The 23,456-nt window shown below is 27.3% G+C and overlaps 2 protein-coding genes across 2 annotated transcripts in view; both read right to left on the minus strand.

Annotated features, from left to right (window-relative positions):
- Positions 1 to 23,456, minus strand: part of LOC109596146 (organic cation transporter protein-like) — a 282,887-nt gene that overhangs the window by 37,098 nt on the left and 222,333 nt on the right. The window lies entirely within an intron of this gene.
- LOC126264339 (trithorax group protein osa-like) lies at positions 248 to 21,837 on the minus strand. Its single transcript, XM_049961864.1, has 5 exons — positions 21,820 to 21,837; positions 1,128 to 1,231; positions 894 to 1,020; positions 535 to 592; positions 248 to 486 (listed from the first exon to the last, which is right to left on the minus strand). Exons 1-5 carry the CDS (start codon positions 21,835 to 21,837, stop codon positions 248 to 250), a joined length of 546 nt encoding a protein of 181 aa, XP_049817821.1.

Genomic DNA, 23,456 nt, shown 5'->3' on the forward strand with positions numbered 1-23,456 from the left:
ATGCATAGTGCATAAAAATGGTTGGTACTCCACGAAGAAGTCTTTTTTCTGTAGCACAAGTTTTAATTTAATAATAAATATAATTTCTGTATTATCGAAATGTATATTATAAACCATTATTAAGGGGTTAGGTACAATTGAATATAGAATTTTGATTTGTTTAGTTTCGTTCTCATAAAAATATCCTTATTTATTTATATATAAAAAATTGAATGATAATAAATGTATGATTCGGAGGTAGGTTTGCCTACGTCATTAAGAGATTCACCAAGTCAGGGTCACCTTCTCGAAGAGAATGTCCATCCCCTTGTGGAAGGAAGTTCCGTTCCCCCAGGTCCTGGTGACTTCCTTGAGGATGATGTCTATGCTCTCGTGGGTGGGTCACCTCTCTGAGGCCCCTCTGCCTCAGGTTCTGTGACCTTCTTGGAGATGGTGTCCACCCCTTCGGAGGTGAGGCACTCCTAGAAAGTCCTACTTCCCTAGGTCCTGGTTACCTTTTTGGTAATGTTGTCCATCCATTAGTGAGTGAGGCACCCCTCGGAGGTTCCGCTTCCCCAGGTCCTGGTGATCTCCTAGAAGATGGTGTCCACACCTGAAAAAAAATTATGAGAGTCAATATATCTCAATTTATCTTATCTCTAATACTTTATGAAAAAAGACTACGATATTGGATTTTGAGAAATAATAAATAGTTTAAAAGATAAACTAAACATGAGTCGTTAACATAGTTTTTTAACATCTTATATTATTCAGATTAATATTTATATAAAATATGAAAGAAGGCTAAAGAATTGAAAAAAAAAGGTAATTGTTTTTAATATAAATAATAAACGGCATCTTTATTGATAAATTTGACAAAATGAAATACTTATTGAAATACCCAAACTATGCACCAGGTTAGTGTCACCTTCTCGAAGGGGATGTCCACCTTGTGGATGAGACTCCTCGTACAAGTCCTGTTCCCCAGGTGCTGGTGACCTCCTTGGGGATGGTGTCCATCCTCTCGTGGGTGGGTCACCTCTCAGAGGCACCTTTCTTCAGGGCATGGTGACCTCATTGGAAATGGTGGCCATCTCTTCGGAGGTGAGGCACTCCTAGAAGGTCCTACTCCCCTAAGTTCCAGTTACCTTTTTGGTGATGTTGTCCATGCATTAGAGGGTGAGGCACCCCTCGGAGGTCCCGCTCCCCCACGTTTTGGTAATCTCTTAAGAGATGGTGTCCACACCAGATTCTGAAAAAAAATTATATGATAGTCAATATATCCAGTCTATTTTACCTCCAATATTTTATGAAAAGTAGCTATGATATTGGATATTAAGAAATAATAAATAGTTTAAAAAAGAGTGGTAAAATAGTTTTTATTATTCAGATTAAAATTTATGTAAAATATGGAAGATTGACAAAAAACTGAACTGAACCTAAATTGACAAAAAAGGTAATGTGGTGTTTTTACTATAAATAATAAAATATCTTAACGGCACCTTTATTGATAAATTTAACAAAACGAAATACTTATTGAAATATCCAGATTAATATAAATTCAAATATCTCATTTCAAGTGTATTTGTTTCACACAACAAAGTTTGTTAAAAATAATATCGATTATAAAACAGTCAAATTTAGTAGAGTTATTTAAAAAACGAGTGCGGTTAGAAGAAAAAGCAGACAAATGGTTTCTGCATCACGACAATCCGATCTTAGTAGTCAGACAGTTTCCAAGGCAAAAGAAAAACTACATTATAAAGTATGCACATTTCACTTCCTACATCACAGTTTTATTCTCGGAAAATTCCGAGTGATGCATTGAAATGAATAGAAGAGTTTAGGATTTCACATTATTATGCATAGTTTTCAGTACATACATAGACCAATACTGACAGATTTGCCAGTAAAAAACAACTCATAATGGGAAAATGTTTTAATAGTCTACGAAAAATTCCAATTGCTTTATCCAACATGTTTTTGTTCAATAAAATATATGGCAAAAATGGGATGCATTAGAAAATTTCAAATAAATTTAAAATAACTTACGTCTTACATCTAGTTTATTATTGGTTTAAATTTTACAATAAACTTTTTAAAGCAAATTATCTGCACTTAATACTTTTGGTCATGTTTCATTAAGATCTTAGAACGGTTAACTTGATAGATAACGTAGACTATAGTTTAAAAGGAGTAAATTTTAAGCAGTCACATTTTTAGTGCAAATTCTAATAATTGCTTTGATTTTCATACTTGCAAAAATGCTAAAATTTCAACGTAAATATGTACAACATGTTACCTTTTAATATTTACACACGAGTTAACACATTAATGGAACTTTGTTCAATGAAATTTGTTTAGCGTTTCCAAATTTTTTTGTTGAATACATCGTTTTTCTTTGAAATTGGACGTCTAATTTGCGCCTGTTTGATTTCATCAAATCTGCCAATCCACCACTTTGTTCCACTTCATTAAGAAGCATATGGGTTTAACGGGTTCTTAATTGCTTTTTAGGGATATGCCGTCGAGTTGAAATCAGAAGTACGGATCCTATTTCTGAATCACCTTCGTTGAACTTAAAATTACGATCATTTCCAGACATTATTAAGTTTACCTCTGAAATAACATGTAAATTATTTTTAATAGTCTCACAATACCTTCACTCATTTTTTCATTAGTTTTCAATTTTTACATGTAACGTTATAAATTTTAGAGTATCGGAAATTCGTTATAGAAAATTTGACACCACATTTACTTGTTTATTATAAACAGGATTTTGAAAGGTCGTTAGTTTACCACAAAACACTGATTCATCTATTCTTTCAAAAGAAAAATGTGCTGACGTGATATTAAAATATTCATGTTCCACCTTAAATGATTTAAACAGGGTTTTATTAAATTGATGTGTATTTAAAATTGTGGAACATGTTAAAAGTCAGAGCTAGAAATGTAAGAATAAAGATAATAATTTATGATTTGTTCCTGCAATATTGTGTGAAATAGAAACGGTTACTGTATTTTATAACTTTCTCCTTTGGTAACTCGCTCCATTAATACCAAATATGGCTGAAAGTATAACTAACTACCAATTTTCTTGCGTGACCAGTTCTTTTTGGTGTCCGTTTTCGCCTCGGTTTTGATGTTCCTAATTCATAAACTTCAGCGAGTCAACGCAGATTTTACAACTAAATTTAATGCTTCTAATTTCAACAAAACGTTAATTAAACGATATTTTGTTTTGGTGTTTTCATATAAAGGAACAAAATAACGAAAACTCATTTAGCAGATATTAAAAAAGGAAAGTGTTAAAGTTAGTGCGATGTATAAATTCGTTGAGACCCGGAAATATATTACATACATTTTTCATCAGATTATTATTTTTCAACTCTGCAATTTAAAAATATTATACATTATCGTATATATTGCAATATAAAAGAGATGGAGGTGGAAATTCTCGGGTATTGAGCAGTTGGGAAATTTATTTGAACTATTAAAAGATATAAAAACGTTTATAAATCATTTAAAATAACACCTTGAAAATTTAATCCACAGTTGGTGTAATTTTTGTAATACCTTTATTTATAAGGTTTAAAACTTTTTCAAACACATTTTAATATTTGTTTTAGTAGAAACATTTAATTTAGGTACATTCACTATTATATGAGTACTAATATTTTATATTTATGGATGTATAATTAAATTTTAACGAATTTAAGTTTTTAATAGCCGAAATTTATCTGATTGGGAGTATAATATATAATATTTTATCGTCACATCGATTGCAGTTATGATGTCAAAAATATTGCACATGATAATTAATAATTAACGCATATTTACCAAAAAGCTCGTAATAATTTCAATCTTTAAATTATCGTTAATTATTGTAGTTTTTCATTTGCCCAACATTATTTCACTGTAACTGAAATAGGTCTAGTGACTAATTAACCCATGTAAAACCCAGTCGACTAAAGTTTACATTATTATACATTTTGTTGTGTAATGTAATTTAGCTGGAAATGGAAAATTGATTTTATGAAGACTGTAAATTGAGTTTTTATAGCAATATTTGGTATAATGTAGTTGCATACGTGGTGATGAATTAATTTAAAAAAATATGAAAGATTGAAAACATGTTTTATTGAAATTTTTTATTTCTATATAATAAACAAATTGAAAACAATAGATAACAATTATGCATACATATGTATAGTTGTAGAAATAAAATAAATAATGTTGAAATAAAATGTTTTTTACCAATTTAAATTTTACCACTACAAAAAATAATTTAATAGAAGTTTTAAAAATATTTTATATGTGACTGTAAAAAGTGTATATGAAACATCTAAAAACTAGATAAAATTTAAATGTATGCATGCAATAGGGAATATTTTAACGCCTACATATCGATTGTAGTTATGATGTAAAGAATATTGCACATGGTAATTAACACTATAATTTATACATGGACATTTACCCATATTTATCGTGTATGGATAGGGGTAAAATGAATATACTAACTTATACTCATTTACTAAAACACTCACAGTAATTTCAATCTGTGAATGAACGTATACTTTAAATTATCATTAAGTATTGTAATTTTTCATTTGGCCAACAGGTAAACAGTAAATTATTTCATTGTAACCTGGACCAGGTCAACTCACTTTAATTAGCCGATGTAGAACCCGGTCGACTACAGTTTACATTATTATGTACATTGTTGTGTATGCATTTACCTGAGAATACAATATTGGTTCCTGAAGGCTGTAAATTGAGTTTTTACAGCAATTTTTGGACAGGAACTGATAATTAATTTATTAAATATCTACAACAGTTTATAAACTTTTGACAATATTTGTTTCAATATTTTATTTAAAGAGGTTGTGCATTTTAAAACATCGATAACTTCATTATTTTCGATGGAACATCATGTATGTTTTTAAATTATTCCTTGTACATAAAATTATTAACAGAGAATTTCCAAATAATAATTTAAAATTAAGTGTAAAATGAATTAAATTCAGAGCTGTATAATTAATTTTTAATGCTTTTAAATTTTGTTGGCAGAAATTTATCTGATTGCGAGAGCAAAAAAGTGTATGTAAACCGTTTTAATTTCATCTAAAATCTAGATAAAAAGTCCATTAAATTTATGCGTGCAACGCAGAATATTTTAACGGCCTCATATCGATTGTAGTTACGATGCGAAAAATATTACACATGATAATTAATAATTTATGCATGAACATTTACCCATATTTACCGTGTATCAATAACAACAAAATTAATACACTAATTTATATGTATTTACCAAAACACCCGGAACAATAATTTCAATCTGTGAATGAGCGTATACTTTAAATTGTCGTTAAGTATTGTAATTTTTCATTTGCATAACATGTGAATTCTAAATTATTTCACAGCGACCGGGCACAGGTCAAATGACTTTAATTAACCCATGTAAAACCCGCCCGAATACAGTTTACATTTTTTGCGCCATTTTCTTCATTATACCCATTGTTTCCTAAGTTATACTCGTTTTAAACCCGAAATTCAAGGCTAATTACGCTACTTCATTTATCATTGCATAACAATGTTTACTTTTGTGTGGTTTAATTATTTATGATCAATATTACTCTTTTTATTAATTAATTATAATACTAACCATATTGTAATACCATAAATAATTATCAAGATTATTATTTCATTTTAATAATTTATTGTTTATATCAAAATTAATTGTTTGGATAAAACTGACAGAAAATTTAATGCGACAGAGTAGGCGTTTAAAATTTAGTATTTCTGCGTATAAAATGTAAATAAGGTCATGAGTGAAATAGGCTAGTACACTTTTAACCGACTAACTCGATTTCCAATATCATGATATACTTTCAAGTACTGAACTATGAGTCACTTTTTCTTTATACGTACACAAAAATTTAGTCGTTCATTACGTTGTAAACTTTTACAAGATTAAAATAATCAAAAAATAGTCCAATTAGTAGAAATGAGATGATGGATGTACCATATGTTTATGGTACGATATATCATAACGACCAATTAGAAACAAAAACTTAAAATACACTTTGGTTAACAGCAAGATTGAAAAACACTAATCATGTAATTGTAAAGCTAATTTTGGGTGCTGAAATTTATGAAGTCGGCACAAGTTAAAAAGCCTTTACATATTTCAGATATTATTACTGAAATTTAAAAAAATTTCCATTTACAATATTTATTGATAAAACAATAGAATTTAAATTCTTATTACAAACAATATGGTTTATAAATTCTAAATAATGCCATAGATATCTAAAAAGTAATGAAAATATTTCAACATCGTTTGAATAAATTATATGCTTAAACAGCTTGTGTCTGTTATACATTATGAGGAGAGCATTGGCCATAAATGTATAAAAGTTCACACATGTCATACTGTTTTGACATTCAAATAAAGCCTTTACTTACATATTGAGTACATTTCTTATTGAATATTTTTTTACGATATTGATGTACGCTAAGCTAAAAGTACGGATTTTCTTTCTATATACTCGTTTATCAATTCAAATCACTACATCTGAATATTCAGGTTAACTGATTTAAAATTTCTTTCTTAATTTTTCAATTTTTCTCGTTTTTTACTATTATTTTAATTGTGTAAACGTTATGGAAATCTTTAATGTGCACACTTATATTTCGGCGGATCCACCATATTCTTATACGCATTCACCATTTTTGATACAGATGTAACAATTTTAGAACGCATTCGCCATTTTTATGAAAACCAATTGATTGTTAATAAGATTTATTTATGATAAATTTTAATTTCAGGTATGTTCCAATATATTACATGTAAGGTAAGAAATAAAATTTATAACGTTATTTAGTTTTCACAACGTTTATATACAAGATATAAACACATATAAAACTCCAACGCCAAAAGTATTAACATATTGCTATAATAAAATAAAGTTAATGTTGCAGAACTGTAGTAAGAAGTAATGCAAAGTGAAATACCAAACAATTCGGAATTATTTGGGGATTGCCAAGTTTGAAACATTAACAAAATTTGTAATTTAAATCAGTATTTTATCGTACTTACAGCAGATACATTAGGATAAGATAAACAAAAAGATTTTAAATAAAATTCGGTTAATAAATTAGGGAAACGTTCTAGTGTCCTAAATTCGTGAAAAATAAAATCCCACGAAATCGCCACATCTTGAATTAAAACTATGTGGGTACGATCAATGTTCCATAAGTCCGGGATTAATATTATGCATTTGTATAAAATGGTGTCGAACAATTTTTTCATTTATTTATTTGCAGTGAAGCATTAGTAAATTGAATCTCTAGTAGTAAAAATTTTTAAATTCTCTTTTACAGGAGGTAAATTAATTAATTTTAATGTGACTGTAAAAAATTGTACCAAAGCTTAACCTTTTGGACTTTTTAAGTTACATTTTCTTCCACTGTTGCACACACGCACACCACAAATGAGAATAAAAACAAAGGTTAACGAAGATATGAACGTCTCGTTTTATTATGGGTTTGTCTAAAAATTAATTACCCAACATCAAAGTCCCTTTAAGTTAAAAAACAATCTAAAGCAGCGTGTGTAGAAACTGTTAATTTTACAACAAAGATATTTAATCCTAAGGACGTAAACTTCTATGTTATGTACGTATTTTGAATCTTTGTGCCCGTCCTGTGCACATTTCTACGTACGACAACATTTGCGTCAAATTCAAGGCGCAATCTAAATATTTATTGATGTGTATGGATTTTCAATGCAAATGTTTACTAAGTTAAAAACCGACAGATCGCAAAATCGACATATTTTTCTGCTCTGCATTTGCCAATAAGGAGTTTTCTTGTGCTTTCTGTGATGCAGAGATGCACATGCAAATTGCTTACATATCAGTTAATTTATCTGATTAATATTTCGATGTTGCAGTAAACATCTTTTTTTAAAACATTCTGTATATATAGTATTTGGAAGAGAGTATAAAAGTGTTCCCAATTAAAATAGATATAAACTGTTTAAAATTAAAATTTTAAGTTTTCAGATAATATTGGCATATGTAAATGTCCTGTTTTTCATGCATATTTCAAAAATTCAATTGATATTATTTTATTGTATCTATAAAAGGCATTTTTTACCTATCAATCAATCAGTTGAATTCATTTCTATATTCCATTTCGTGTGATTGAATATTAGTATTTTTTACAAATAGGGACGTTTAAATAAACTAAATAAATATAATATGGAAAAGATAAATGTAAAATATCTATTTTATTATATTTAAAAAAAAACTATTTTAATTGCGTTTCCATTTATTTTTTTTTAAAATATTTTACATTTCAAATGAAATTATGATAATATTTAAAACTAAGACTGCTTGTTATTTAATTTAAACAGTAAGGTAACATTGAGAATAACATACAATTACAATGTTACTAAAGGGCCTCCTTATTTTAATTCCCCTCTTATATTGTAGTATGACTAAACAAGTTGGTTGTGTTAATTTTTAATTTTATGTTTCTGTATCTTTATGTCTATTGTAATTAAATGGAAATTCTTCGTAATTAGTATGATAAAATTAGTTTTATTCAAATATTTAAAGATATAAATTTATCTTTTGTTACATAACTAATTAAAGAGATTACTTAAATATATTTACATATATATAATAATAGGTCTTGTCTAGTAAAATATTTTGTCATGTTTGTCATTTTATTTTATAATAATTTATAAAAATATTAAATAGAAAAATTTACTATTTTGTGAAGTCAGTGTATAATATTATGAATTAATAATTTAATATTTTCTCTTGTTTATTGATTTTTAGAATGAAAATTCTATTTTTGGAATTGTTAATTGAAAATACTGTTTCCTAATTAGCTGTAGTATTAAATTTTGAGGTTTTGATATAAAATCAGTATTTTGTGCTGAAACATGAAATATTGAAAATATATGCATATTTGATTTTTTAAATAAAATTTAATACAAATTTATTTATTAATTTAATTACATAATTTTTATAAATAACAGTATATATTATATTTATATTTTCATAAATTTATGATGATTTATGGAAAACTTTTTAAGAGTGTTAATTAAAAATATATATACAAATATATAAATATGAAAATAAATCTATTAATTTTAAAAAATAAAATCATTTAAATATTTTAATATATGGTAAATACAATAACATTAAAAAATTAATATTTTAATTTAGTTACCTAAATTAATATATATTTATTTGTGAGATTCATAAATTAAAAAAAAAACAAATTGCTTGAGTATTAATATTTTCTATCCACCATTTTTAAAACTTTTGGAATTTCTCACAAATTATATAAGTGAAATTAAATTAAAAGTTAATACTAAAATTTTAATATAATTATCTAAATTAGTATATGTTTTTATGATTGTTGAATTAAAAAAAAGCAATATAATTGGATGCATTCACCATTTTTATCATTTAAATCTTTTGGATTAATATCGATGCACAAAAGATTAAAACTTTTAACTAACAATAAATGATTGAACCGCAATATTGATTCACATATTATTAAAAAAATAAGATAAATGAAAAATTATACTTGAATAAATAAACTAATTAATTATCTACGTTTCTAAAACTTCCATTAAATACATCGGTCCTTCCTGATTGCTTTTTTGTGTAACTTATCATAAAAGTGATTAGAGCAATATTTTACGTACAGCCTAAACGTTTAAGCAGCAGAGTTTTGAGTGATATATTTATCCGAATAACTTTCTTATCGCCTCGGCCAATAAATCAGTGAGGTAGAAATGTGAACAGGAATGTGGGCATATTTCAAACAATTGTAATGGTCATAATGTTACGATCACAAAGGGTCCGTACTAATTAATATCGATGATATAACCTGATACATTGGAATCCGCCATCAAAATACCGACAAGGCGCACTATCATTTACATTTCAAAAGTTAAACTGACCACGAATTTTGTTATGTTTTAATTAACAACTCTATTGACAATAGTATCATTAATGGTGGTAATGTCATGTAATTTTGTTTACATCATCTACTAATTATGAACTAATGTAATTACTTTTTTAATCAAAGGGGAAATTGGAATATCTCAAACCCCAAACATAGTTGCCTACCATAATCCCTCTAACTGTTACACCAAATATGAAAATTTATGGATATAAGTGAATGTATTGTTGAAAAATACTTTTTATGCGCCAATAATTAGTGAATAAATTTATGATGGTGATAAAGTATTGCAAATTCTAGCGTTTGTATTGTTGAAATGATATATGAGCAGCATTTTCCTGTTGAGCTCTAGTTCACAGAGGGAAAATTTAATGGTATAATAACCTGCAACAATGTTATTTCCCCTTATCGCCATTCTGTTATAATTCTTCAATTCAATTAATGTCCGCTTTGTAACTTCTTTAACTTACATCTCTCAAGATAAAACTTTTTTATAGTCACGTCCCACAGAACTGCACACCTCCTTAATGACCTACAGCTAGATCAAGTGGATTTAAACATTCAAATATCATAAAGAGTCGATAAAGTGAAGGATTCAATACTAATATTTAATCAAGGGTTGTACAGGGTTTTCCAAATTTGTTCTTTCTGACTGCCAGACCGACTCAGATGTCTTGAGCTCAATTTACCGTTTATGAAATATTTACTAAAACAGATATTTGGCAGATTTCGAAAAAGTGTAATAACTTTCTTATTTATTACTTTTTTATTTGCAGGTAAAAACTTTACTAAATTCAAATTATATCTTAAGGCGTCATATACTTTATCCCTTATTTTATGCAAAGTTATAAATAAAACATTTTTCATTGTTTTGTAAGACACAACCAAGAATTGTTTATATTTTATCAATTTCTCGTTTGTGTCAGGTGTTCGTTTAATTATTCATCTTATTGTTATTCTGTTTGTCAGTCATGTTCCATTTTTTAATTACTGTTTCGTCAAAGTACAGCTTTTTCAGGTGTCTGAGTTAAGCTTATTTTGTTTAATTATTTGTAATCGTTCATTTTTTATTTTGCTTTGATCTCTACTCCTTTTTTCACTTATATCAGCCTAAATAGTGGAGGTATAGGCAATTTATTAGTGAAAGCCTGAAAAATATTTTAGTTTCGAAAATGTCCAGTAAAAGATATTGATTAAACAGATAAATCAATTTTTTTGGTACGTAAATTTTGTTATCACAAATCACAATCAACTATTCGTTGAGTAAATCTTCATCTTGATGTAACAAATTTTCGGTAACGGTAATCAAATTAAGATTGGAAAACTCGTTGCATTACATTACAGTTTATACAAGTAATGAAATTTAATTGAAATGTTAAAGAAAACCCCCCTCTGTACACCTATAAATATCTGTAACGTTGATTTGTCGTATTTACGAAGAACAACGAATTTAATTGTACAAGACAATCAATTGGGATCACTATAAACTTTTATCAAACTTTACAATCCAATGTAAGTTCTGAATTTTGTAGCTTTCGTTTTATAACTCACTCAAAACACAACAGAGTACATCTTCGTTTGTGTCTGCATCTTATTGTGGTTTTATTACACATTTGATACAACTCAATATTATTTTTTTATTATTTATTATTATATTAAACTGTTCCAGTTGTGTTACTATGTAAAGTTTTAAGTAGAAAGGACGTTTCTTAGATTGGTCCTTGACTGAAAAAACTGGTTGTGGCAATTTGCCAACGAAATTGCACACTTGTCAGATTTCTGGAGATTTATCAAATATTTCACGAGATCATACACAACATTTCAATAAAATATTTTAATTTAATTAACCGAAGTTCAAACACATTTTGTATTAAAAGCACTTTCGGGATTTCTAAGTTGTGCCCAACTGCATTGATTAAACGTAAAAAATCAACGGCACAAGCGTTGTTTACTTTAAATTACACTCAACTATGAACTGCCACTCGTGTATAGGCACGGGCAAATATTTTTGTTGGTTTCATGAAAGTACGTGGTTTAATGAATAATATTTCGTTCACATAAAACGACATAATTTTACTGCGCTTTTATGGCCGCAGTTTATGTGAAGACGTCACAGCCCCATTAGTTCCGACAATTACAATATTTTTTTATAATATTTAATTGCGAAAGCTATTTAATTAAGCTCCATAGAAGAACGGAAATTTTTAATGATCCCTTGTTTTACTGTGATATTCAATTCTACGGTTCTTTCATCCTAAAGTGTCCAATCACTATTAGGAGGAAACAGAAACTCATTAAGGAGGGTAGAACAGAAAATCGAACAAATATTTCTAAGTTAATTTATTTTTTGTGCATTTCGGCAGACAAAACCATTAGGTGGGTTAGGTTAGGTTAACTACTATTGAATATATCATATTAGTATTTCCACAGATATTCTAAGTTGTCTTTATAATATTGTTAATTTAACAAGTGTAAATCGTAAATTTTAATCCGTAAAATTAATTTGATATTAACATATTCCTTAACAAATTGTTACAGTTATTTTCAACATACTGACGACAACAAATTTAATGGAAATAAAAAGTTGAATAAAAGAAGTATACATTTAGATCAGATTAGAAAAAAAATTAAGGTTAAAGTTTTTATTATATCATATAATATTCGTTATTTATTATTCATTATTCGATATTTCTTATTCGTTATTCATTATTTGTTATTCGTTATTCGTTATTTATTAACTTGGAGTGTGTGTTTCTGAAAATAATTAATTTTAATTGATTTCCAATGCTATTAATCAATTATTTATTATTTTTTAAATTATTAAATTCATAAAAAACATCAGTAATAAATTACATTTGATCCCCAACATTAAAAAATATATCTACGTATATATTTATAATTGTTAATTATCTAGTTGTGATTATTGTTCAACTCGTTGTATTCTCTATCAAAGTTAGAATTATAGAACATATTATGCATTCAAAACCTGAGAGGAACTTTTATAGTATTAACTTCCCTTCGATACTACTAGTTTAAATTTTAACTTGAAAATGCACGTATACATTCAAAAATCCATCCACCGTGATAATTATTCACCTCATGATTCTCAAATGCTTATTGTAAATTAAGAACCATTTGGAAAATATCAAAATACATGTTTTTGTTCATTTTTTAACAACACAGCTTAATAGTGAATAAATTATAGTTATGAACGAAGTTTTATATACATATTGTCGTATTTTGGGAATCAGTAAATATGCATATTCAGCATAGAAACGTGTTTTGCCCTAAATTCATTGTGCTCTACATAGAATGTTTTAATAAAAATTAGCACATTTTCATGTTAATGGTTTATACGTATTTGGAACAAAGTTAATAAACAAAGAGTGTGTGTTTTAAACAACAATGTTTTTTACTTAAATACTGTTTAATGTGAGCTTATAATAATAATATAAAATAGTATTATATTAACAACATAGTTTGGCTTAAGTTGGAAACATCCTTGTATCTGTTTTCATTAATTTTATAAGTTTAAAAATAACTTTCCTGTTACTGTTTTATTTAATTTTCTCTTTTTTAAAAAGTATTTTAATGAATAATAACTGAAATGATGCATAATAAAAAAATCTTAACGTACTACAAAATGATAAAAATTGATTAAATCTTTAATTAAGTTATTGATTAGATTATAAATTTAGGTATAAATTTGTATTTCCACCTTAAAAATACTTTTATTTCTTTGCTCTACAGGAGCTGATAAACGAAATCTTATAGCTTTTTTTAGGTCAGCACATTAAAAATAACTCTTTATTGGTCTGTGGTATCTTTAAAGGAGTATAATCAGTGCTTTCATTAGTGAGCCTTCTGTAACAGATAAAATTGAATTTTTTGCTGTTGCCACTAAGAACTAAACTAATGTTTGACCATAGTTTAATTAATTTTAAGACAATTTCATTATATAAATGTGATCTTTAAACAAATAAAATTGGAACCATTTTGAAAGATGTTAAACCAATTGAAAAGCTTTTTTGATAAAATACTTCATAAACTTCTATATCCATATGTGAGGGTCACAGATGGTCAGTTTTTAAGTAAAAACAGGCTTTTTATAAGTGTAATTAAGTTCCACATCGATCTAGTCTAAAAATCTGTTGCGAAAAATAGACGTGTAGTATTTTATAAAAGTAAAAAAAGAGAATGAAATCAAAGTATTTGCGGAGAAAATCCGTATACAATTAAAAATAGCGTGTTTGAGAAAGCTCTTAGGAACAATATCAATTGACCGTCTTAATTATATCTCGTCTTGGCCGGTCGAACCTCTAAGAAAACTACTCCGTATAAAGATATATTCTTCTTAAACGTTTTTTGTTTTTGTTTTTTTTTTATTTCGTTTCCATTACCACGACTAATTTTACTTTCCATCAAATAGTTTTTCGATTTTATCGTTCGTCATCGGAATTGTCACCAATAAACTATAACTTGGTTTTTCGCAATTGATATCAATTTTGCAAAGTCAATTATTTTTACAATCATCAGTTGAATCAAATAAAAAGTGAAAATTAATTCAACTTTTATGGTACTACCATAAACATTACGATCTATAAACCTTTTACGGTCGGGGTGTTAGTATTTGACCGAAAACACTGCCTAACAGTTTTACAGTTCTGCCGATAAATATTTACACTGATTAATTGATTCAATTTTGAGTAGTTCATAACCTTATATATTTAAATTTATGTGAGTCACATTTTTAATATTTTACCTAATACAAGAGTTATATTGCCGAATATATATATTATTGATAGACAATAAAATGAAATACAATAAAATGGCTAACGCATTCCTGATTTAAAGCCTTGTGTTTCCTTTTATTCGAGCAAAACTTTACTGCCTTCTTATCTGGTTTATATCCTACAATATAGGCGAAGATCGCTTCATATGAAAACGGTAAAGGGTCTCGTTGCTTTTCCGGAAATGTCCTTTTATTAATCTTTACTACCCTATATTAATATCATGTGATATTGGGTATTTTATTAAGTATCCAATAATAATTTTATTTAAGCCTTCATATTTAAAAACAAATAAGATTTGGATAAGAAAAATGACACACAATTATAAACAAGTCAATATCCAAGATATAAAATTAATTTTTTTCCATCAGGAATATTTTGAAAGTTTTTTTGAAAAATTTGGTCCAGATTGATGAGTGATTGGATAATTTGTCCTAAATAGTAGTGGTCCATCTGTACTTTTTGAGGAGCTTTTACCTCTTTACTCTACAACTATGTAATTATTAATTATTTTAATCTAGGAGGTCCTATGTTTTCTGCGTGTGATTTGTAGATTCTTCAAATTAAGCCAGCCAAAATCTTTCTAAATTGATATTTGAGAATTAATCCTGCTAAGCAGGATTCAAATTCATTACCACCTGTTGTCCGATGTTTTTGATAAAAATGGTTTTCAAATTTCAAGTAGAGTATACGTGTTTTTGTTCGTGTACTCTTTTTAAATTTTTCTTAATCAGACATTGTTTATTGCTCAGTATTTATTTGTGCAGCAAGTCAACAATTTTAAGTTAAGTTTACTTAGTTTAAAATTAGCTTTTGCTTTGCAATTCACTTCAGTTATTTACCAATTTTATTTATTTATTTACTTGTTGTTCCCTGTTACTGATACTTGTTTTTTGTTATATTCAATTACTAGTATTGGATCTAATCTGCCATCGGATATCAGATTATCCTCGGGCTAAATAAACATTATAATTATTACTATCTGTCCTTTATTGCTGAACCTTAGTATTCTCAAAGTTTATTGTTTTGTTTAGAGGAAAAACGTTAGTAGGGTATTCAAAACAATTGACGTCCTATTTTAAGGAATCGAACCTACCTCGACTCCATTGGAGTGTGGCTGGTGATGGTAATTTAGGAGCCCATCTTTCAAATATTTAACCAATCAATACAAAACAAAAATATGGTTTATTTCCTTCTATCAAAAATATTCTTGTAATTTTAGAAACGACTACATTTAGTTGTTAATCAATAAATATATTTATTTACCTTTAATTGGGGGATCAGAATGTGATGCAATCTTTTTAATCCTATTATACAAGTGGAATACTTTTACCTTCACATACACATGAATAAGAATAATAAAATAATAATTTATTCAGTACTTGAGAAATGGCAAATAAATTATATATTAAAAAATATTTTACTTAATTTTTTCCTCATATGAAATGAAATTTAAAGCAAATATACTGTTGGCAGAATGTATTAAAGCAACTTTATATTTGTTCAAAGTATACTACTACTACTAACTACTAAAGTACCTATTTTGTTGTTATTGTTATAGTTGTAATCAACTTTATTATGACAATAATACTCTAATAACTAATAGAATAATATTCAACTTGCTTGTTCAACAATAATTTATTTATTCAATTAAATTGGCAGTTGTTAAGAATAACGTACACCATGCATTACATTCATTACGTTAAGAATTGTACGTTAAATCCCAATTTGTACCAATGCCAAAAAAGTTAACGGTTGCAATGGTTTAATGAAAATGCTCGACAACATATTCACAGTTCGCAACACAGGAGATTGAATACAGATGACTGATAGAAAGAGCCACATTCCATGTAAACAACTGCATTTAACTACGAATATGTTACACGTAGTAACTGTTCCGTTAAAATGAATTGTCAAAAACGTGTTAAATACGCCACTATTGTAAATTTGAATGGAGCAATTAGGGTAAATGTCTGTATCATATTATATTTTTATGCTGTGAAATATCGTTATTAGCAAGCATACAATGATGGTGTAGCAGTAGAACGGCGATTTAATTAAGTAAAGCTATGGCAATTTTACAGGAAATATACTTAAAACAGCTGGCGTTTTTGGCGTTTCGTTTGCTCTTTAATCCATTTAAACATTCGAATTTTTTTTACAGTGGGTCGTCCGAATTCAGTTAAATTCGTGGAAAAGTATGAAATAGTGGGGCAATTGATATGAATATCATTATTTATTAATGATATTTGGTACACGTGTTAACTACAGCCTTTCATCTAGTCGTACTGTGAATCAAGCCTGGTAAAATTAGTCAATTTTATCACATTCATATATGCTCAGTCGGGGATAAGTTTGGGGAACGGGGTGACCAAGACAAAGGAATTTCTCTGATGGTAAGACCTCCTTGCCTATATTCAATAATTTGGAATCGTTCAAATGAGTCAATTAAACTGAACAACCAATTGAAATAGAAAAAACTAGTCAAGAAACTTTCATTTAAAAGTTCAAGTAGTATAAACATATTAGTGAATTAATTTATTGACAATTTTAGTGTAGCATAACTTAAAGATCAATAATTAATTGCAATTTTTCTTAATAAAACTTTAATATTTTGGAATAAATCATTTTTACTCCATCATCTTTTTATGACGTTGTTAATGATAAACGAGTTAAAGGATGAAAAAATTCATTTGTATATTTATAAAGAAGTAAACAAGAGGGAACAATTAATAACTCATACAAATTAATTAAAATTCCGTTTTAATAAGATTGATGTTTGACAACTGATTGGTAACAAACAGAAAAATTTAATTACGTTATTACAAAATTTAATTAACGCGTGCAATTCTGTTGCGCTTTGGGTACGTTAAAGTTATATTGCATTGGGATTTAATTAATTAAAGTTAAAAATCATTGAAAAAATAGGTTTTTTAATGAGTGACTAATAATTGTTGTATGAAGTGAGGGATTAAGAAGTATCTGACTCGTATTATTATTATTACATTAATAAGAAAAGGGTTATAATTACTAATGATAACCATCACTGTGATAATCACCAGCCATTTATCTTTCTCTTGTTATGTCAACCTATTTCTTTGTTTAAATACACAGATGTTTGCCGAGATATGTTTATCATTAATTTGTAAGCTCACATCACTTCCAGTAATGGAAATATATATTAATTTTAAGTACAGTAATCTGTGAGTCAGTTTTTATCGTATTTGTAAAATATTGAAATATTATAAGGTTTACAAACTATATTTATTGACAAAATAAATAAAACAATCGACTTTTACATTATTGTCATATATCATTGTTTAATACATTTTATTTATATGTGCATATTTAAAATTATGTTATTTTAATAAAATGAATAAATACTTCCAATAAACACTGATATTATACCATTAAAATTATTCAAAAACTTCAATTAACATAGAAACTTTGTAATTAGAACATTAAATTCAGCAAATTCGATAATAATTCGATTTATCCAAAAGTACGTTCTTCTCAGTTCCACAATTGATTTAATTTTCCATTATTATTGGGATGAGGGTCAGTAATAGAAGTTCGAGTAGTGTTGGAGCTTCATATTGACTATATTACTTACCTAATTGTTATTAACATGCCCCTAATATTATATAATTGTTTGTTTAAGTAAAAATGAATTGGCTTCTTCTCCTATTAATTAACTAAATTAACTAGAAAGATCTAAATAAATTGTATAAATTTTTCATATTCTCAGAACGTAACATCATTAAAATTTACAAATAACTTTTAATATCAGATAATTGCTGTAACAAATTCTGTTTAAATTAAATCACAATATTAGGAGCGAAAGGAAATGTCAACAACCAACTCTTCAATTATAGGGTGTAAAATATTCGTCTTTATTTGTTGTTCCATTCTCATTAATAAAAGTGTTATCAAGAACAATAATTAGTCTTTATTTATAAAAAGGGGAATATAAATTACCAGGTAAATGACTCATCAGTAAAGTTTTAGTTATTTTTAAAACTAATTAGTACAAAATTGATGAGTTATTTCATTTAGGACTCCGAATGCATAACTAAAGGTAATGACACAAAAGATAAAATTTCATTTCATTAAATAAATTCAATAGAAGTTTAGTAACTTGCTCGTTTTATTGAAATTTTAGTTAATTACTTAAGCAAAGCGTATTAATATGCTGGGAAAGTTACAACTAAACTAATCACGAAGAAAATTGAGAAAATTATTGGTTTACGTTTTGTTAATGTTAATTTATAATTCTATTGAATCAGTATAATTCCAAATTACTATTTAGTTATATTAATTAGCTTAAATACAAATATTTCCACACTAAAGGATATCAGAAATTTAATTTTAAATTAAAATTATTCAGAAATTTCAATTATCATATGGAGTTTATAATTAGACCATCAAATTCAGCAAATTCGATAATAATTTGAATTTTCGAAAAGTACGTTCTTTTGTGTTTCACAACTGATTTAATTTGCCATTATTATTGAGATGAGGACCAGTAATAGAAGAGCTTCAAATCGATTACCTAATTATCTAATATTATATGATTACCTAGTTACCTAATTGTTATTAACATGTCCGTAATACTATATAATTATTTGTTTAAGCAAAAATAAATTGGCTTTTCTTACTGCAAGTAATACTTATTTATTGGTTTTATTTAAAAAATCTAAATAAATTACATAAAATTTACATAATTCCTGAAAATAATAATATGAAAATTTGCAAACTTCAAATATTGACTCCAACAATTTCTGCTTAAATTAAATCACAATATCAGAAGCAAAGGGAAATGTCAATAATCAAGCTTTTCAATTAAAGGGTTCAAAAAATTCAACTTTATTTGTTGTTTAGTTCTCTTTAATAATAAAGTGTTATCAAAACAATAATTACTCTATATATAACTTACTGGTGAATCAACAGTAAAGTTTTCCTTATTTTTAAGACTAATTATTACAAAATTGATGAGTTGTTTCATTTAGGGCTCCGAAGGCGTAACTAAAGGTAATGACACAAAAGATAAAATTTCATTTCATTAAATAAATTCAATAAAAGTTTAGTAGTTTGCCCGTTTCATTGAAATTTTAGTTAATTGCTTAGGCAAAGCGTATTAATATGCTGGGAAAGTTTCAGTAGTTACAACTACTATAGACTAATCACGAAGCAATTGGTGAAAATTACTGGTTTACGTATTGTTAATGTTAATTTATAATTCTATCGAATCAGTACAAATCCAAATTATAGTTCTGTTATATTAATTTGACCAAATACAAATATGTACATATGTTAAACAAAGCTATAGTATTACTTAAACATAATTACGAACAACAACTAGTTAACAACCATTATTTATTCCGAAATATTTTAAATGTAATGAATCAAGTCACCATAAATCCAATAGATTTTCTCGTTAGGCTTAAAGTGTCGAATCAGCTTTTACCGACTGTACCATTTTAGGTCATTGGCATACATAAGACCCCCAATAATTAGACTAATGTCTAATTTCAAGTTAAAATGCAAATTAATTAGAAACTGATGTTAAGAAAGTTTTACGGGTCGCTCTAAACCCGTTGGATTGAACAGTCCAAGACAATATTGGAGAATTTATTTTGCATACTCACACTTTCAAGGACTGAAAATTAAACAAGTTTATAAATAATTTGGGGCAAAGTGATTTGTTTGTTAAGTGAGGGATTTTTTCATTTTGTTATTCATAATACTCAAATTACTTTTTTATTTAATTAAAACGAATATTTTAATTTATTCCTTTGGATCATGATACTTCTTTTGTGTTTAATTTGTAATTTTATTAAATCTTATTCTAGATCTGAGAATAACATAGAGAAACAATTCTTATTTCTTTTTTTTAAAGAAAAAATCACATTTAGTATTGTGACTCTTATTAGAGTAGCTAGAGCAAAGTTTTCTTTACACTAGAAGTATTCATATAAGGTTATTGTTTTCATTTCGTTGTTTATGAAATTTATGATATTTTCTACACCAACAAGTTGTTTTCTCAACCTCAACTGTTTACATTCAAATCTCCAAGTCACGTTGAGGTTCTTGTTTCGGTGTGTTTTCAGATGTGTCTGTTCCTGTTGGTGTACAGATGTTAAGATTTTGTGGATGATTTATACTAATATAAATAGAAAGGACTGATGTTATTGCAATAACCCCACAGGGTTCTGTCGTATTCAATTTTATTTGATACGTGGATCGATACTCCACTCGTGGGTGGCAGAGAAATCATTTGGCATGTATTTTTGCCATTTGTAAAATTTGTTTCTTCAGTTTGTGAATTGTTTTGTGTCATTTACGTTCAACTGAATGATGTAAGTCATACGTATTAGCTGATAGTGTAATCTTGACAAGACTTGATTAAGTTGTTTATAAATAGGAAGATTATTAGAAGGTTATTTTAGAAAAAAATCTTATGATGATTTCTTTAATTCATTGAATTAATTTATCAGACTTGGCTTGGTAGTAAATACAATATCTTTTTGTTTTGCAGACATTTTAGGACAAGTATTTTAGTATATGAATGTGCAACTTGAATTTAGTTACAGTTTCCACCGTCAGAAGATTTTGATAAACATTTATTTGATTGACAATAGTTCTTCTTGGCTCAATTACAAATAGATAAAATTATTTTTAACAAAATAAAATATTAATGTCTTAAAATCTATGGGGAGCATTTATCTGAAAGATAAAAGCTCACCAATTTACATCTTGTTTATTTATTATTTATTTTAAATAGTCTCATCAACCAACAAATTAACAAGTAATTAATATAAACAAAATAAAATACAATATTATTATTAAATAGGTAAATAGACTTGGGATTACATCTCTTTAAGCGTTCGCATTCGCCGTTCTGATTTCTAGTTAAGTTTGATACACATTCGAGTCTATTAAAGTTTAACCGTTTAAGCTAAACCACTGAAGAAAATCTAAATAAATATTAAAAGCAGTTAGGTGTACTGCTCAGTTTGAGAATAATTTCCTTTGCTTTCAGAAGTTTACTTACCTTGATGGTTTTGGCCATTTGTGATCTAGTTTATCCCAAGTTCTTATCCCAAAGCGGCGGTACTTAACTGCTTTTCATGTTATTTTTAATTTACAAGGATTTTATCTTTATTTATGCTGTTTATTTTAATCTCGTTTAAGGGAATCGTTATTGTTGAAGTGACAGCAGCCATTATTATAATTTCCCGACTTTTTATATCAAAACAAGATGCTGCTTTGTAAAGGTAATATGATAAGTAAATATTTAAGACAAATAAACATTAAAAATACTATTTAATGAAAGAAATATTTAATTATTTAATGTATTAAACTAGGCATGAAACTGCTTTATAAAAATCTTATTTTAAAGAGGGTCTCATTAAATTGTCTTTATAATACTCAGCCAGATAAAGTGCACCTCAAAATAAGTCGATGTAGTTAAATTTACCTTAGCACAAAGCTGTTCCTTTTGGGTGCTGTGAGGCACTGAATTTCCTTTTAGTTTTTTAATCTATTTATTTATATAAAATATAATATTTGTTCAAAATGTCTGACACAGTATTTTAATATGAAGAAACATACATTCAGAAAAAGGAAAAACTAAGGAACAATGGAGGAAAATATGTGGGGCACATATTGTTGAATATCTTAAACAAATAACCCCACTTGAAACTGGAATTTTAAAACGAATAGTATCACCAGAGCGTATATAATCTTTAATGAAGGTTAAGGTGCGGTTATTTTATGTAAATTTCATATTTACAAAGGATTCCTTTGCTTTTTACTAGATGTGTACAATTCCCGAAACTTGCCAGGCATTTTCACAAAATTGAAAGATAAAGTGTAAAATTATATGTAGAATATTCTAAATGGTAAAGGGGAAAGCCCCTAAAAATATTTTGCATCGTAGTTCCGTTTGTATCTGAAATCAAACATTTAAACAGATGAAATTTTTGAATCAGCATTTATTACGCTTTAATGAAAGTTTAATGTAAATATTTATTGTACTTTTAATAAAACAAACTTCCTTTCGGTAGGTGTAATTACGAGAGTTTACAATTATAATATACTTTTTCAATTTCTTCTTCTATTTATGTTTACCACAATTCATAAATAAAAAATTTTCTCATAAACATTATTGTTTAGTTCTGCTGTTTATTTAACAACATTCTTTTAAATTTAATATAAATTTGAAATCTAAAACAAGCTCAATATTCTCTTGACAAAATATTATGATGTGAAGAAATTAACAGGTTTTAATCTAAAGATTAATATTGAAATATGCTAGTGTGTGTGTAAAGTACTGAGATAATAATTCTCCAATCCTTTCAGCAAAAATTCTTAGTGAATTGTATAATAATTTATTGTTACAATGGGCCAAAGTCACTACACCTAAACCCCATCGAAAGTTCTCGTAAAAAATATAGAAATTTTAGTCCGGAGAATGTCGGAGAATTGTGGGAGGCAATTGAAAATGCTTGGGAGAATATTGATGCTGAATACACTGGAGCGGATATTTCAAGTATGAGAGGTCCACTGCAAAATGAAATATATTCTGACCGGGCATGGGCAAAATATTAAAGTATCAACTATTATTAACAACAGAAAACTTTTTATTTATAACTCAATTTATAATGAATTATTGCTCAAAACGTATGT

Source organism: Aethina tumida, chromosome 1, assembly GCF_024364675.1.
Source record: "Aethina tumida isolate Nest 87 chromosome 1, icAetTumi1.1, whole genome shotgun sequence".
NCBI lineage: Eukaryota > Metazoa > Arthropoda > Insecta > Coleoptera > Nitidulidae > Aethina > Aethina tumida.

Coding starts and splice junctions, on each gene's coding strand:
- LOC126264339 (XM_049961864.1), bottom strand. Junction 1,021..1,127: donor TGGACAACATCACCAAAAAG/GTAACTGGAACT, acceptor GGTGCCTCTGAG/AGGTGACCCACCCACGAGAG. Junction 593..893: donor GAGAAGGTGACACTAACCTG/GTGCATAGTTTG, acceptor ATTTTTTTTCAG/GTGTGGACACCATCTTCTAG.